General features: G+C 36.8%; 1 protein-coding gene across 5 annotated transcripts in view; it reads left to right on the plus strand.

The window, feature by feature from the left end:
- Positions 1-18,163, plus strand: part of Eip74ef (Ecdysone-induced protein E74) — a 188,081-nt gene that overhangs the window by 61,785 nt on the left and 108,133 nt on the right. For 4 of the 5 annotated variants that reach the window (XM_072896087.1, XM_072896085.1, XM_072896089.1 and 1 more), the window contains exons 2-4: positions 1,490-1,768; positions 1,929-2,181; positions 2,281-2,385. In XM_072896087.1, coding sequence (XP_072752188.1) covers positions 1,628-1,768; positions 1,929-2,181; positions 2,281-2,385 — 499 coding nt within the window. In that variant the 5' untranslated portion in view covers positions 1,490-1,627. The remainder of the gene's footprint in view (positions 1-1,489; positions 1,769-1,928; positions 2,182-2,280; positions 2,386-18,163) is intronic. The other variant, XM_072896090.1, reaches the window with a different exon arrangement.

The raw sequence follows: 18,163 nt of genomic DNA on the forward strand, positions 1-18,163 counted from the left end.
TGGGAGAAGAAGAATTTAAGGAGGAACTGGACACAGGTCAACTACGTCAAGAGTTTATAAATTTAATATATTTCGAGATTTAATTATTGCACAAGGCACTTTTAGCCTTTTAAAATTTTAAATTAATTTATGATATTAAAACTTTGCCTTATAGAATTAAAATTTTTATTTTTACGAATTTTTGTATATAATAAAATTTTCGTGATACAGCACTATAAAAAAAAGAGTTTGTGTGTTTAATACAAAATAATATTTACGATATTTTAGGATTGAATTATTCCTCGCGCAATGAATCTCGAAATGTATTACATTTATTAATTTCTGACGTAGCTGATTCGTCGAGTCCTCCTTAAAATAATCAAGCACGAATCGCGTGAGGAGTACAGACAACTTCCTCTATTAGAAAAAAAACATCCGTTTCTTGGATTATTAATGCGTTGCGATAATATTAGTCGGGAGAGATGAGGATGTTAACCTCTTCCCGCGCGGTGAAAACTTTCTTTCGCGGTTGCGAGTTACGTAAATGCAGTTGAGTAGAAGGTGCATAGAAATGCAACGAAGGCGGGGAGAGCGCGAGGTTACGCGCACAGGAAGTGAAACAGAAGCCAGAAAGAAAGTTCTCGCTCGGTGTTTTCACTTTCATGGAAATTGTCCGCGCCCCCTCTTCCCTTTTCTCTCTCTCTCTCTCTCTCTCTCTCTTTTTTTCTCTTTCCGCCAGCATTATGCGAATTAGCTACGAATTACGAATCATCATCCGCTGCGCGCATCGATGAACAGCCCCCTTCGAGTAATCGATCAAGTCTTTCTCACAGACCGGAACTTTTATATATATATATATATATATATATATAAAAAAAAAAGAGTTTTGCCCTCGGTAAATATTTCCTTTTTCAGATCTTTTTATTTTTTAATTTCTAATTATAATATTTAAACGTCATATAACTGTCTTCTATCAAGCTTTTGATTTTGAGAAACTATTTTTTATACATTGGTTCATGTATAAATATTCGGATTTTTTAAATGTCATCACATTACAATGTAGCGGGATCTGCAATACGAGAGGTCTTTATATTTCTCTTCTATTTTTCCACGTAGTATTACGTCTTGTATAACCTTTTACGAGTACACGGACGGTAGGAGAAAGTAAGAAACATTATCATCGCGTTACGTTTTTTTTTTTTTTCAGTCAAGTTTAAATTAGATTCCAAATGAAAGTGCGAACGCACGATGTACCGGAAGTTATTGCGAGATAAACGAGATCTCCTTTCGCGACTAATTAGTCGTTTTGCAGAAAAAGAAAATCTTGTACGTTTATAAAAATTGCAGTTAAATTTATTGTAGACATGTATAACATAGCTTGAGAACTTTAGATATATATCGCAAAGAAGTATTTATTTATTCTCGTTTGTTTAAACTTGAAGGAATTAATTATGTAGGTTTTTTTTTCGAAGCAAATTTAACATGTTTTAACATTGTATTCTATTTCCAGGTGAATAACAACACGTGAAAAGAAAAAGGAAGAATTGTCCGGGTACGGGATAACGCGAAAGAAGAGGAGTCCCGGAGAGGTGGTTTTAGATGTTAGAAGCCGCGGGGGTGGCTAAAGTGGCCACGCCGCCGGGTCCCAATGCCGGTCCCTGTATCGCAAACGCCTACATTAACCTCCACCCTTGTACCCAAGGAGGAATCAAACATGCCTTTCATAGACGCCGAACTATTTTGGTACTCTGACAATGACGGAAAAATGGATTTGACCCAGTGCCTTCAGGTTTCTAAAATAATTTGAAATTATATTATAAGATTTCAAGAGATTAATCGAGATGTATTTTTTTTTTCTTTTTTATTATCATCTTAAATTTTCATAAATATTCAGTCTCATAATTCTCATAAATTTTTATATTATTTTAAATTCTCTATATATTTTTCAGCAGAGCAACACGGGTCAATCGGTAGAATTTTCGCCGATGGAGTTGAGTGCTCTGGTAGGAACGCCGGCGGCTCCAAATATGCCGGCGGAGGAAGGCGCGGGTATGTCCGGTGTTACAGGGGAAGAACTTTTTGATCCCCTGGATTTCCTGAGGGAACTCGAGGCGGAGGCCAGCCAGCCTACCTCCACTACGACCCCTTCCTCCTACAGGCGACAGAGGCACAATATCGCTGCCGCGAATCCTTTATTAGCGGGTAAATTGTCGCGTTATATGGCATTCTATTCGTGTTTGTAATGCTTATGCTTTTTTCTTTTTTACACGTGCTAATCGGTTTTTACCATTGTATGTACAGAAAAATTGGCAGCCCCATCGACGCAAACTTCTCCAAACGCCTCCATCCCTTATGCTTCAAGGGCGGAAATCAAGACGGAAAATATTCAACCAGAACCAAGTAAAGGTAAGTCGTGCATTGGTTTCGTTTCCTTATTTCTTGCTTCAATAAATGTCGGTATTGCAGAAAAATATCGATAATGTGAAACATCTGTTTTACCGACAGTAGTTTTGCAGTAGATAAAACGCACTTGTGAATTTCTTCTTTACCGACAACGAATACAATCCTCTTTACCTTCGAGAAGTTGTTACGTGTTTCGATCGGGTAGGTCGCTTCGCGCGCGTACCGGAAATTCAAATCGTTCACCGCTGAAGGGGAAACCGGCCAAGGTCTCGCGAAACGTGCGTCTACATCCGCGTTAACGATAATAATCGCGCGTGTGTATATTCTCGCGTACAGTGACTCGAGAAAAAAAAAAACGAACGAACGCATATGTGTGTGATGGCCCAATTCGTATAATTTACAGGCGTGTCATAATGTCGCGCGAACGCACTTTTGTCCTTGTTTCGCGAACATAATCTTTTGACCCGGCAAACGCAAAAATGACCGTGATGAATCCGTGAAAATAATACCTCGTGGATACACACACTTTGTTCGCGCTTATGAATCTAAAATTTGCATATCTCATCATACGAATTACGAGTATTTTTCAAGAATACTCTAACCTCAACGACTGACTCTGTTCCGCGGATGTCGATTTCCAATCAAAATAACAAGGTATTTATAGCACCATTGTTCCAAAGTATGATTTTTGAATATAAATGAATTCTTTAACTATTGGATTTCTTGATCAATGTGATTTAAATCCTTGACATTATATCTTTTAGAAGATATCTAGAGCGTTTACAGCATTTTGAATATGCAATTTGTGGAATATGTAGTTAATTAAAAAAATAATTAATATAAAGTAAAATGGAGTTATCGTCGTTGTTCTTTAATATATTAAATTTTTGTTGAATAAAGTTTATCTTCTAAAAGGCATAATTTTTATGGACATTTTCATTAATGGTAGATTCTATTAATGAAATGACGGCGACAGATTGATATATTGAATAATTTTCCTCATATATCTCGAAATGAATCAAATTAAATGAATTCCGAAAAAAAATTCCTCAATCACATGATAAAATGATGCGATCTAAAGATTTTCAGAGAAGAAACGTAAATCGAAATAATATAGAAAATAATATATAATAATACGTATTGTATGTAAATATTAGAAACAGAAGATACTCTTAATATCTAATAGTCTTTGTTATTCAGAAATTTTTATTGTTTCGTACTTGGACAATTCGTGTCGATTCGCCGGATCTTTTTCAAGCCGATTTCGACGCGGACTTTTTGATGAGGCAGAGTATCGCGATGCAATTTCGTCCTGACCGCAGGCCGCGACGAGTAATTACGAGCCGTTAGAACACGAATTGAAGTGGGTGCTCATCGTTGTTCTTTTCACATTTTTAGAAAGCGGTTGGAAAGTGAGAAACCAAACTTTCTAACAAAACTTACAAATACAGATCGAAATCTGCTTATGCACCCTAATATTGCATTAAATGTTAAATTATAATAAAGCTCTAGACCCTGCAACAATGTGGCAACAATGTTTTCCGTACTGAAATAATGTTTTTTCCATGAAAGTAGAATCATGCTTTATTATCTTATATTTATTTCTCTCTCGAATAATCTTCTTCAGCTTTTAATAAATACACAACATTTTATGTTATTGAAATCAAAATTATATATCTGCGATGGAAAACCAATTTCAAAAAGTAGATATTTTTATCAGATTATTCTCTGAATTATTTTATGAGAAATTATTTAAAAAAAAGAATTTTTAACTAGACAAGTATCCATTTCACACGAAAATCAAGAGACGATGATATATTATTACGTGTACGCGAAAGAGGATTTAGAAACGCTTAAAAAAAAAAGGCACTCACAACAAAGTCCCATGATAGAAGCATGTACATCATACGAGATTTGATGCGAGACTAAATTTTTGCCTCTATTAATGTACCGACGTGTCATGCAAAAGCCTACTGATTCTAAACTTTGCTTGAAAATCTAGTTTTAATTGGGACGCGCGCGAAAGCAGAGAGATTAATTGGATTGAATTTATTAAAGATGTCCCGTGTTATCCGGGAGATTTCGATCGCGATACCTAGTGAACTCGTTGAGCGAGGAAAGCGAGCGCATAATGTGTGCACGCTAATTTTCTGGCGTGTGTCTTTCTGGCGCTAGCATCACTTTCACCCAGGTACCCGGTGCGTAACGCGCGCAAAAAGCGGATTTTCACGCGGGACGCGCTTATTACACGCTCGATCGAGCGAACGGACACGCGCGTGTCGGCGGATGCAGATTTTCATGCGAAAATGCGTAGCGATTTATTAACGTTTCGGTGTCGTTCGCGCGTCACTATTTTCTCCATCGAAAACGACATCCCTTCCGACAGATGACAAAGTGATTGACGCGAGTGCATTCGTGAAAACAAAAGTAGGACAAAAGAAAGTAATCTCTCGCATTAAACGTCGGAACGCGAGTAACTATATAATTCACTTTCGACTCGTTCCGTTACTGGAGCGACCACGGTGCAGCATGCACATTTCTTTATACAACTTTCGCGATTTGTAAGATCGCGATCGATGCGGAACGGCAAAGTTGAAGCCTGCCAAATTATCGCAATTACGAGAGAGTAATATAGCCTTGATTCTGTAAAGAAGATCCTAAGATATAATGTTTTATATAAATAAAAAACAACTTGCTATACGTCAATAATACGTTTTATATATCTTGTTGGATTTAAAATTTTGAAATAAAAACTATTTGGTCCGGTTTTAAAAAAATTCCGGATTTAAATTTAAATTGCGTATCTTATATTTTATAAATTTTACGTTATTTCTCTCTTACAAAATTTTCATTCCCATATATATCAACGTGTTTTCATATCTCCGGTAGATTCCGGCAGAGGGAGAATCTTATGTACAGACCCTAGTGTTTGCGAACGCCACGTGGTATAAGTTCCGAATCCCCGGGATTCTATCGCCTGCAGATTCTACACCCGCCGTTGGAGAATCCGTCGGATTCTGGGCTCTAGCCTTCTCGAATTCGGGATACCGCGGATTCTCGGTTCCAAAACGGTCCCCGTCGCGTCCTCGCGTCGGAAACGATCCGGGGAATGGAATTCGTCTCGATAACGCGCGCGTGACGCGCAAGTGCATCCATCCCTCTCTCGCCATCCCCGCGCCTCCCCCGGTCTCCCATCTCCCGTCCCTCTTCCCTTCTCTCCGTTTCGGTTTCTCTCCACCCGTTGCATCCAGCTGTCCTCCGCCCGTTCGCTGCACTTGTCGCTACCCTCGTTCCCTTGACCCTCCCCAAACACATAAATTCTCTCCGTCCGCCCCTCCCCCCCTCGCCCTCTCGCGTCCCGTTCTGTCTGTTACCGCGCTCGGTTGGGGCCCCACGGAAATAGATTCGAGATCCGTGCACCGACTTTCTCCGCTTCCTCGCTTAAGCGAAACAAGTGCAGCGAACGCGACGATATCGCGTCGTTGCATCAAATTTCCGATCGCCTGTCACGTCATCGATCAATCCTATATATGTATATATTCGTTTGTGCGAGAGAATCTTTCACATGGCCTTTAATTAACACATGTTTAATTAAAATGTTGACACATGTATTGCCGGTGCTACGTGAATTCTGGAGAATGTTTCAATTAATCCATTATATCAGAGCGCCGTGTTTTATTAAATTTAAATAATAAACCAATATTTTGATAATACCATTTAGGTTCCTTAATCATCTTTCATCTAATTTCTTCTAAAATATTTTGAAATATGCGAAATATTTAAAGGGGATCAATAAGGATGATTACAAGATATAATTTTAATGACTTGATGCGCTTAAAGTAACTATATATGTTGTTGATATTATCAAACGTTCAAGGAATTGTTTTATATATTCCCCCGACATTACGTGTTAAGTAATCGCGTGGGAACGGACGGGGTAAAGATTAATTGCGAATCCGAGAGACTAGTGGATCCAAGTAATTCTATGCTAATTGCACGCCCCGCTTCGCGGCACTTACTCTTCAAACGCCCTCCTGATCGAACTGATAACTCGTTTTCAAGCGATTCCACTTTCTGCACGACCTTTTACGCTTTTCTGGCTTTCGCGTCGGGATGTTATTTTGCAGAGATGCCGGTTGCGTGCTCCGGCAAATCCCACGCGACGATGCACTTGCCACACTTTTGCTGGAATTCGCCAGCACGTTATTGCAACTTTCTTGCGAACTTTTACCAAAGGGGGTTTCTCATCCTAGAGAACTCTTACTATTATATTACGTTTTATTTTCGCATTGATTTATCTCTGATATCAAAATATATTTTAAATGACAGTATTGAATAAAGGATATTAATGCGTGTGAAATTTAAATAAGGATGTAACGAGGGGTTAATCACTGAGGTAATTTTTGTACAAGGGCTAGGTAATTCAGCGGCAATCCCAGCAAAATTTTGAATAATCCAAGGTTATTTTTGGTAAATCTAAATAATCTTTAGCATTAAAATAATTTAAAGTAAAATTTCTTTTTCAAAATTTATTTTTAATTTGAGATATTATTAAGTAATCTTAAGTAATCCGAGGTATAATTTAAGGGTAATCTGTATCAAAGGGTAATTTTTGTACATTATAACTGTTAGTGACTAATCCTTCGGGATGTAATAATATTTTGATACCAATATATGTATATCATTCTGAATTATTTGCAAATAATTTTCTTTACTTGATTATCAGATACATCGATACTCTTGGAAAACTATTATATCTTTTTTTTTTTTTTTTTTATTTTAAATATCCGATTTTCGAAAACCATATCATCACAGTGTGGAAATAATATCATATTTATATCGAATGAGTAAAAAGGGATACACTGTTAGATATTTTTTTAGCTGCATCGCTAGAGAGAGAGAGAGAGAGACAGAGAGAGAGAGAGAGAGAGAGAGAGAGAGGTGAAGGGGCAGGAGGAGAAAAATGTTTCAATTACTCAACTAGTAATTTTTTCTTCCTAAAAAATATATATACATGTATACTTCTTTAGATTCACGCGACACGCAACTGCGTTACACGGAATCGCGTGTAACGAGTTGGCTTGGAGGGATCCCGGGCCGCGGCCGGTTGGGTAATCGGCTTCCTCGTATTGCCACACGCCGTGCCGGTGCCACAAGGCGCACTTGTGTGGATCTTTCTCTCTCTCTTTTTCTCTCCTCTTTCCTCTCTCCCTTTGTCCGTATCGTTTGAAAGTGAATTCAAGATGGCCACTTTAACAGAGCCGGCGCGGCGCGGCGCGTATACGCATTCGCGCGCGCGCGCGCGCGCGTGTGTGTGTGTGTGTGTGTGTACACGGCCGGTGATAGTGCACAGCCGCGTATAACGAGAGTGTTGACATTTTCTACAATCAGGTCAGGGCCCTCCTTGCGAAGTATCGGCATTACCTGTATATACCCTTCCTTAAGGCGAATTCGCACGCGGATGTAAACAGCGTTTTGCGCCACAAAAGGTGATCGTTATCTGCCCCTCCTCCTCCTCTTCCTTTTTACTTCTCTTATCTTGATTTTTGTTGGCTTCGATCAATATCGAGAATTAGAGAATATTAATTAATATGTATAATTATATATATAAATATATATATATATATATATATATATATATATATATATATATATACAATATTATATCTTATATAATATTAACAGTCAGATTTTGATAAAACTTTTCGCTCTCACTTTGCCTAATCGCATCAAGATAAGAAAGATTAGAAATCATAGTTATATTTGATATTTTGTATTGTACATTGGGATTCTTTTTTACTTACGCAATCTATGATAACTTTGATTAAAATAACATCGTAAGTTTATCGTAAAAAAATAGTAGTTAGTATGAGGAAAAGATAAGCTGATAGATAATCGAATAAAATATATATCGATAAAATATACTTATAATTTAACAAGCTCGAAAATCACTTATCAGACAAGAGTGAACTCGAGGAACCACCTGTTGAAAATCGGTCGCTGTCTGCGCAAACATATCGCTCTGTTACTAGGGAACTGAATTGTACGCGGCAGTTATTTCGAGAGATGATTTTTTGCGCTGCAACACACAACTCTGCCGATGTTGCGATTGCAACAGATAACGTTTCTGTTTGATGCCGACTAACACAAGCAATTCCGTTAATCGTCGTGTTGATCGAACGGCCATTACGTAAAATTGGATATTACCATCGGAATATTGAGACTCAAATTAAGGCTCATTTGAGGTATAGATAAATAGCATTCCAATTATTATTAAAACGCGTAAAAGATTCATAATCGTAACGTTGACACGTGTATCGATTGTTTACGTTGATTTCGTACAGTTTAACACATACGTAAACGCGATATTGTCTAATAAAAAATAAAAAAAAAATTTATTAAAGGAACACAAAGTTAAATAAAATATATCAATTAAAATATATTTCTTCATTTCTTGAGAGAGAGAGAGAGAGAGAGAGAGAGAGAGAGAGAATTAAAATTTGTTTCAGTTTCTAGAAATTTTTTAAAATTAATAAATAATACACAGGGGAGTGAAAATCAGTCTTTCGACACGTACGAAAACATTGGCGCCTGTGTTTAGATCTTTCCACATCTCGTCCCGCGTTGACGTTGACGTACGGGGACAAGTGCGGGGAGGTCCCTTGGTTCGTTTAGAAGGGTTGACAAAAAATTCTTAGGGCGCGATCCCGGCTGCAGTTGTGGCACGGAGTTAACGGGAACACGTGCAGCCCGTCGCAGTAGTATCGCTTTTTCAGGGAGTTGTATGCGTTCGCTTTTTAGAAAGCCCGGGGTCGTGTTTACATTGTAGACTTCCTCGGCAATCCCCTTTTTCGGCGACTGTCAAAGACCACCCCTTCCGGCGCGTTTAAGAAATTCTTGTAACTGATATTAAACGGCGCTCAAGAATCGAGCTTGTTTGAGAAACGTCGGAAATTGTGAAAAATGCGAATTAATCATACCGATAAGAACAATATTTTTCAAGATACGTCTATCTGTTTTATTTATTGTTCAAATATGCGAAATCGCAATTGGATTCGTAACGCGTTCCGGGATTTTTTATCGGGGTTGCAAAAACGTAGTCGTATAGTCGGAAAAAATGTTAGTCAACCGATAAGAACAATATTTCCATCCTGCTGTCGTCTCGCTGCGACTCTTCTATTTAATACGTAAATAAAAAGTTCTGCAAATCTTATCTCCGCGTAGCAAGGAAATGAGCGCCGAACTGCCATGTAATAATAAGCATGCTATAATTAAAGCACATGTAATCGTATCTTCATTTTTATACAGGAAATTTATATTGATCCGCGAAAAATATTAATCAACGACGATGCGTTTTCAATTAAATTCGAGCGCAAATATAATATACCTTGCGAAGGATCTTTATTTACATCTCGAGATATAGGGTAAACTGGTATGATGACCATAGGCTGTAATTTTTTCAATAATCGCTACATAGTGCGTCTTTTTAGTCATTATCAAAGATAATCGATATTTATGTATATAGTAGTTTATGTGCACACATTATTCGAAATAACGATATTGTGAATCTTATATCATATTTTTACTTTTGACTACCTGCAAAGTTTTTCATGTGTCCACTAAAAACTGTTATAACGTCGAATAAATGATAGTTGAGTTATCGACGTTAAACATATTATAAAGATATGTAAATTGTTATATGACCTATAATTTTTATTTGCGTTTTCACTATTTTTTTATAAATATTATGGCCATCTTTCCGTCCCTATGGTCATCTTTTCCTTAAAAGTTGGGTAAAAGATGGCCAATGCTTATATTGTATTATTTTGATAATCTTAAAATTTCTATTAAATATTTTCCTTTTAATTTCGATAATATTATGTAATTTAAGTTTCAATGAAGATAATATGCTAAACGCTATTAAAAAATAAAAATAAAAGTATGTTTTTTGCATTTTAAAAAACTATGGTCATCTTACCTGAGTTTACCCCATTTCTTATCGCGTATAAACGTACACAGAAAAAAAGTAAGTGTCAAATGAAAACTTATATACTCATATGAACGCGTTTATTGTTCCATATGTACTCAACAATTTATAATCTTCTTAGAAGAATTTAAAAATTTTAAATTTGCACAATATTATAATCTTATTTCAATACTACAATTGTCATGTGAAGAATAAAATAATTATTTTAACTCTAAGAAAAATTATAATTTTCGATTTGAACATGTGTTATTTTCTATTCAACATTTTTTCTTCTCCATTCAAGAAAATTATTCTTAAATAACAAGAATATATTTTTTGGATTAAACTATATAAAATGTCTTTATCCAAGCAAATTTTCTTTATTTAACGCAATATAATCTCATTTCAAGATTTACATTTTGAAACTGAAGATATTGTTAAAGTAAAAATATTCTTTTTTTCTGTGCAGGCAAAAAAGTGTTGTCCGCGTATGACCTAACATTTCATTTGATTGAGACGCGTCATCTGTCTAATTGCACAAGTGAAAAAAATATCCCTCTTTGGTCGGGTGGATCTCGTTGCGTGCAAAAGATACGCGCTCTACGCGAAAAAACTCATTGCTTTTATCAGATCGCGCAAAGTTGAGGTGGATCGTGGCTCTCGCGGAAGTCGCCAAGGCCCGTGCATTGTGTGTCGATACATACCCTGGCTCCTTCCTTCCCTCTTTCTCGTTTTAAAAATAAGCACACTCGCGGTGCAGTACTCGACAATGCGTGTCGATGCGCCTCGGTAATAATTAAGTCACGAAGGACGAGACGGTAACCTTAATTCCCACGAACATCACGCTTGCTAGTAGTAGTCATCGTCGTCGTTCCGACTTCTGTCCGGTGTTTTCTCAGTAAAAATGCATTTCCGCGACGCGGTCTCACCGACGCACTGCTCGTCGTTACACGCTCGCTTTTCACAAGGGAAAGACCGTGCAGAGGGCAGGAAGCGGAAAGCGGGGACGAGGGAGAAGGAAATTTGTTATGCCCAAGGACTAATTTCTCGGTTCTCTTCCCAGACGCATATATTTACTTACTTCAAAGACACACACGCACCTGTTCGTGGATGAGTCCCGAATCGCCGTAGCGGGGGAAAAAAAAATTTTAAATCTTGGAATTTAATCGAGTATTTAACCCTTATTCCGTACTGATGGATCATTTTTGTCTGTGATTTTTCTAACAACGTCAATTTCTCGAAAACAAATCATCATAAAATAATATATTTAAGTAAATTATTTTTCAAATTTATTATTTTAATCTTTATTTAGAATGTTCAAAGAAGGTATATACATTTTTTCAGATTTTTTAAAACACTTTTACATATTAATAAACTTATCGAAAATACGTTGATCCACCTGTACAGTTAGAAGGTGCCAAAAATAACAATATGGAGTAAGGGTTAATTCTCAAAATTATAACGCTAACGCTTGATTGAAATTGATATTAAACTCATTGCGAGATATAGCAGTGCTAAATATTTTATCGAATTAAAAAACTAAATAGAGGGCAAAGAGTTTATTGTGTGAATAGTGCTTTAAGAACCTCTTTTATTCTCGGAGGTTTTCCTGTACACCAGCAGGTAAACAGTTTCGCAAGAGTCGCGCGGTGCGAGATCGGGAATTTCCTTATACACGAGTCACCGCGCAAAAGTTGCATATACGCACGTTATGTCTCGAAATTGGGTTACGGTTAGCGCGAGCGATCGATTCATGCGTAGATCGCGATTAGAAGCGTCTACAGGTACTTTCATAAGCGTGCCTCCGCCGTCGTGAAACTCTGTAATTATTTCTTCCGTACGATTATTTCACGCGATTATTTGTTCACTACGTTTATATCGATTTATTAGTGAGATAAAAAATTGTTTGCATGAGAAATCACGAGCTTTCTTGCAATCAAAGAGTATTAATTTTGTAATTTTGCAAGCTCCCAGAAGCCCCAGTTACTTTAATGTATGTGTGTTTAAAAAAATTTATATATATTTCTATACAATTAATTCTCTAGGTATTATTCAAGTATACAATTAACTCTCTCTGTCTCAATAGAAAGTCTAAAAAAAATGGAATTGGTTTCTATTATTTATTGGCAATAATTTTCTTTTCGTAATTCTCAGTTTACGCAAGAGTCCTTCGATTTCCTTCACGTGAATCAAATATAATGGAAAAGTTATCAATCATTGAATATCGAAACGAAGCTGCATATACTTTTGCCCTCCAGTATTTATTTCGGACGTTAGCATTACGCGACTTTTGGTACACCCCGTATAATGGCCTCACCGATTATTGACTCCGTCGCGGAATGTAGGTCAGGTGTGTATGACCGCCGCGAATTATCTTTCCTCTTCTCTCTCGATTTAACAGACGCGAATGTTGCGCGACGATAAAGTCAATAAGTATCGTCAATACTAATCTGCGCGAATGACAATGGCATCAACGATTTGGTTGACCCGGCGGTAGTACCTGGGGAAAATCCTGACGGTTTTTTATCCACCGATTATTCGCAGTTTTTCTTCTCGATTTGTCCGGGTTCACGACATGCTAATGATCAGGATTTTCCATCGGCAGATGCGTTTGTTGTATCAAGTGTCACGTGTAGGAATGCATTATGTATTCTCTTGAGATTATTTTGGACCGTGAGTTGTTGCCGATATCAATCATACGATATCATTTAATTATTTTATACAGAAAACCAATTGTTAAGGAAACCATTCATTAAATTCAAAATAAATGTATATAATTTCCAGCTCTATAATATGAAGATAATGTTAGACTTCTATTGTTATTGGAAAAAAAAAATAAAGAGAGCTAGTTACATCGCTATCGCGTCGATGTAATGGCACCATTCTGTGCTAATCTCGTCGAAATATCTGTACGGTGTTTGCTGCATCATTAACAAGATAATATTGGCGTGCTTAAAATCGAATTTGTGTCCGACGACAGTTAACATGGAAATGTTTAATTACAAAACTGATTAAAGTTAAAAATTTACGCGCGAGTCGCGCTCCCGTGAGACGAGCGCATTTCTTGGCGCATTTTCTAGCAACGTGAAACGAGTTTCCATTCTCGGTACTTCTCGCGGGATGCGTCTCTTCTCACCTTTAGCAACGCATTCTGTATAAAAAGTTATGAAATTTTATAAATTCCACGAAGAGAGTTTCGCAGACGCGACGAAAAGTACGCCTCCAAGAGAAAGAGACAGAAAAAGAGACAACAAAAAAAAAAAAAAAAAAAAAAAAAGTCTCACTCGCAAATTCGGTGAGATGACGAGATGATGTGTACGCGTGATGTGTACACACAATTACACGTGCGTGTACATCGCGGTATCACACTTGCCGGGGGCGGTCGTGGAAGAGAGGGAGGGAGGAAGAGAGGAAGAAATACGTGTACGACGGCAACGCAACAGTTTAGAGTGAAGTGTTACGTCAGTGAAAGTGTTATGCCAATGTGGGCCGAGGCTAACCTGTGGAACCCTGTCTCCGCGCATATGTGAATTGCGTCTGTATATACGCGAAACTTGTCGCATAACGTATACAGGTACACAAGGTACAGCCGCCGCGTATCGATGGCTCCTCCGCGCCCCTCGAGTCCCTCCTTCCCGCCTTCGAATGTAATCGAGATTGAATCGAAATAGGAACACGCGCAGGAAGTCTCGTACTCGAGGAAATTCCTTGCCCGTTCGAGTTACGCGAATGCCACTGGAATTACTCGCTACTGAAAAGAAAGTCTATCATGGATTCGAGAGAATAAATTGATATTCGCTCCGCGTCAAAAAGAAGTGTCGAGAAAAATTGACGAGAGGATTTTCACATTGAAAGATAATTGTGTTAAAGCAAACGAATTCGTAAAATAATGTATATTTTCTTACCTTTCTTTGTTCTTTAGTCATATTTATAACAGTATATTATTATATATGATATATTTTTATGTTCTTTGTTAAGTATTTTTTTTTTATAAACCTTACACTGTGATAGAAAGAGAAGATCTTTCGAAGATAATGTAGTAAAAATAAATTAATTAACGTAATAAAATTAATTAATTCTTCAAAATTATTGATAATTAACTTAATATACACTTGTGAAGAGTATAATATTCCGTCACACGAGACGTCTTTTCGCAAATAGAGTTGCAAGAGATAAAATTATACGTAGAGGGTTGATGTGCTCATTATAATTACGTCGCAGATTACGTTCGTTTCCCTGATCGACTGACTACTCGCGTGTATTGTTAGATATTGTCTGATGACGTCTTTTCTCTGGTATGCCGAGTCCTAACGATATAATGGAATGTAATTCCTTCGTACGTGGGACGGATCGATTGCACGATGCAATTGAAACAGGATGCAGATCCTCGTCGCGTGTTCCTGTTCTTCTTCATTAACATTAAAATGCTTGGGACCTATCTGAATGAAATCGTTACTATAGGTCGGAGGTACATTAATAGTTTTTAGACGTGATTTGTGAACAAAAATATTTTACTTTTTCGCTAATTTTATTAGCGAAATTTTATAAAGCGTATAATTATAATTGCAAATAATCTATTAAAATTTTGCGAAAGAAATAATTTGTCAGACAAATACATTACAATACAATATAACGAGAGTAAATCAAGATATACACATGACGTATACACAAGATTTTATAAAAATATCGATCGCGCAATATACATATATTTTAATGTTAATTAATAACGGAACGATGTGGAAAAATTCGGAATCATAAACTTTCGATTAGAAAGGTAAACATGCGATTGGATGTGTGTTTATGTGTAATCTTCTTATAACAACACGCATCTTATCTTGCAATTATAGCATTAATTGTGCTCGTCGTTCTCACTCTCTCCTCTTTATCAGCCGAGAGGTAAAACCACGCCTGTGCTCGCTATTCGAAGAGTGACTTTTTTGAAATATGGACCGAAGTTTCCAAGAGAGGCAATCGATCACCTGATTTCTCTGCGAGAAGTTTCACGACGCGGCGTATAGTTTCCGAAACATGTATCTCTCTTGTGTGGACGAATGTATAAATGTGTGTGATGTGTCATCGCTAACACACGCGCAATTTCTATAATACGACCCTAATAAGGCTTACCAAATGTCCTTCGCGTAATCGTTTATGGAAAAGGCAGAATCGAATTCGCTCCGATAGCCTCAATCAGATAGTTGAAAGATTCCTTCCTTTAATCAATATGCATCGTTTGACTCAAAGTTCATTAAATTATCTGATGTAATAAAATATTCTATTGGAAATGCTTCGCGATAATTAAGAAAACATATCTCTTAAACTCACATATTTTTGTGATGTACCTCGATTCTCTAATTGGCCAAATTTAATATTTATATAGTTACGATATTTATTATAAAAAATTGACATGTTCGATCAATTTTTAAAATGATCACAAATCTGAAATTATGACACTTTATCATTTTATATTTCTTTGTCGGTCAAGTTATTTTTTTTTAAATTTTTTTATTTGATTTCGTTATAATAGCGATAGCTATAATATCACTTTCCAAGATTACATGTGCTTTTGCCTATCCGAACACGTCATTAAACATGAAATTTATCATTGTGAAGAATCGAGAGAGTTGGAATTAAATAAATTCAACTGCTGTGTGGTCCATCGCGCGGACCAAAGCGAGTGCTCTCTTTTCCATGATAACATTGATTTGCATAACGTGTCATTCATAAATCAACGTCGCTTGTAATTCCGCGCAGATAAATGAAGTTGTTCATGTTTAAAAAAACAAGAGGGTAGTGCCAACCATAAAAATGCGATTTACCATTCTCGAGAATGTAAGTATTTAATTGTCGTAACAATAATTTGTATCGATTAATATAAAGTATCTCTTTCATGATTAGAATTTGAAAATGTATAAAAGATGTATTAAAGTAAAATGACATTTTTCTCTGACTCCCTGCTTCTCAATATGAGAATAATTATGATATAATTATAATATAAACTAGAGGAAATGCGTGTCAATGTGACTGATGTAAAAACTGATAATTTGAGAAAAAAATATCTTTTTTAAATAAAAAAATTTCTAACTAATAAAAAATATTGATCTATCTCATAGGATACGCTGTCAAATTTAAAACCAATGTAAAGCGTTTTATTGTTTTCAACAATAAAAACTAAGATAAAACTGTAATGTTAATATCAATAACATCATAATGAGTCTGAAATATGAAATTGAATATTTTTATATTTTAATAGAAATAAAACTGTTTTTTTTTTTTCAAACTATACGAATGAAAAACATTCTAAAAAAGATTTATTTCTTGAATGATTAATCTACTGAGACTTGTAAATTTATCGATAATATATTCAGATATCTATTTTCTCTAAATATTATTCTATTGTTTCGATCGTCGCTGGCATTTTGCGACGACGGCGAATTATTATTTAAAATAATCTATAAAAATAATCAAGTTCACAGACGATTGCATGCTTTTAATTTTTAATATACAGTACAATATACAATCGTGTCCGAATTTACTTGCAAAATCATGAGAGCTGTCCTCTTTAGAATAACGATCGAAACGCGATTAATATTTCGGCGATAATCGTATCGCGAAATTTCGCGCATAATTTTCCTATCCTTGTTCTTTGTCAACATATTGGAATTCAAGGCATCTCTTTTCATTGCAATAAATTGCATGATAAATCGTTTATCGCGACTCGTCGCGACGTTTGTTCTTCCTTTCGTGTCCCAGTGACGTTAATATGATAATCATTATTCGTTTTAAGTTTTGACACTACGTCCTGCAGGATATATTTCGTTCCTTTACGACACTTAGAATTGTAATTTCGTTTACGTTACATCGCTTACAATTATATAATTATCAATATCTTATTTTTTATATTATTAATGATGGAATTTGTACCCTTTTTATTTTCCCCATATAATTTCTCTATAATTTTCGAAATAGATAATCTTTAGTTGCAGCTGTGCGAACCGTCTCTAATATCTCAAATTGTTCGAAACGTTTGCTCCATTTTATTCATGTAATTTCGCTGTTTGTTGTAAGAACGAGCACGAAACTTCGACCCAATTACAATCACGCGGATTTTCCACTCTCCGTCGTTCTTCACTAAAGTCGGACGCGGCAGCCGGAGCGCCTTTAATTAAATGCGGGCGCCGATAGGTATCGCGAGAAGAAGGAAAAGCCCCTGGTCGAGATATATGAGAATACGAGGGAAACTGACGGGCCGCGCAGGAAGTTGGCTTCGTGTCACGAATCCGTCCTTGTTTGTGCGTAGTACACATGTATAGCTTACATCGTTCCCCGCGAAAGCGAAGGTGGCTGCACGCCTTAAATAACAACCTTGCATGGCGACGGCACCGTCATGGTCGGGCCCCGTGCGTTACTCACGCCCTTGAGAAGGGTCCTCGACTCGCGGGGGAGGGCGGGGGAGAGGGGCCGCGAATGCACACCCGCGATCTAGATCCTGCCGTTGGTGGTTTGGAGAATTTTCCACTTTTTTTTTTTTTTTTTTTTTTTTTTTTTCGCAGCCGCTTTCCATAATCGGCGGAAATGCGCGTTTACGCGATGTGTTCTTCGAACATTTTTTACTTTTGTCATTATCCTATTTGCCGGATGTGCATGGGTGTGTGTTCTCTTCGAAAAGCCAGCGCGCGGATATTTTCCATCAGGTGAAACATTTTGTTGCTGCATCGAGAAATACTAGCGAAATATGTAGAACGGAATACGATTTGATCTGGCGCAAGCCAGGTCAGATATCGATTTTCGCCAATTGCTAATTGGCCACTGGCTGTA

This window comes from Anoplolepis gracilipes, chromosome 7, assembly GCF_047496725.1.
Source record: "Anoplolepis gracilipes chromosome 7, ASM4749672v1, whole genome shotgun sequence".
NCBI classification, from domain to species: domain Eukaryota; kingdom Metazoa; phylum Arthropoda; class Insecta; order Hymenoptera; family Formicidae; genus Anoplolepis; species Anoplolepis gracilipes.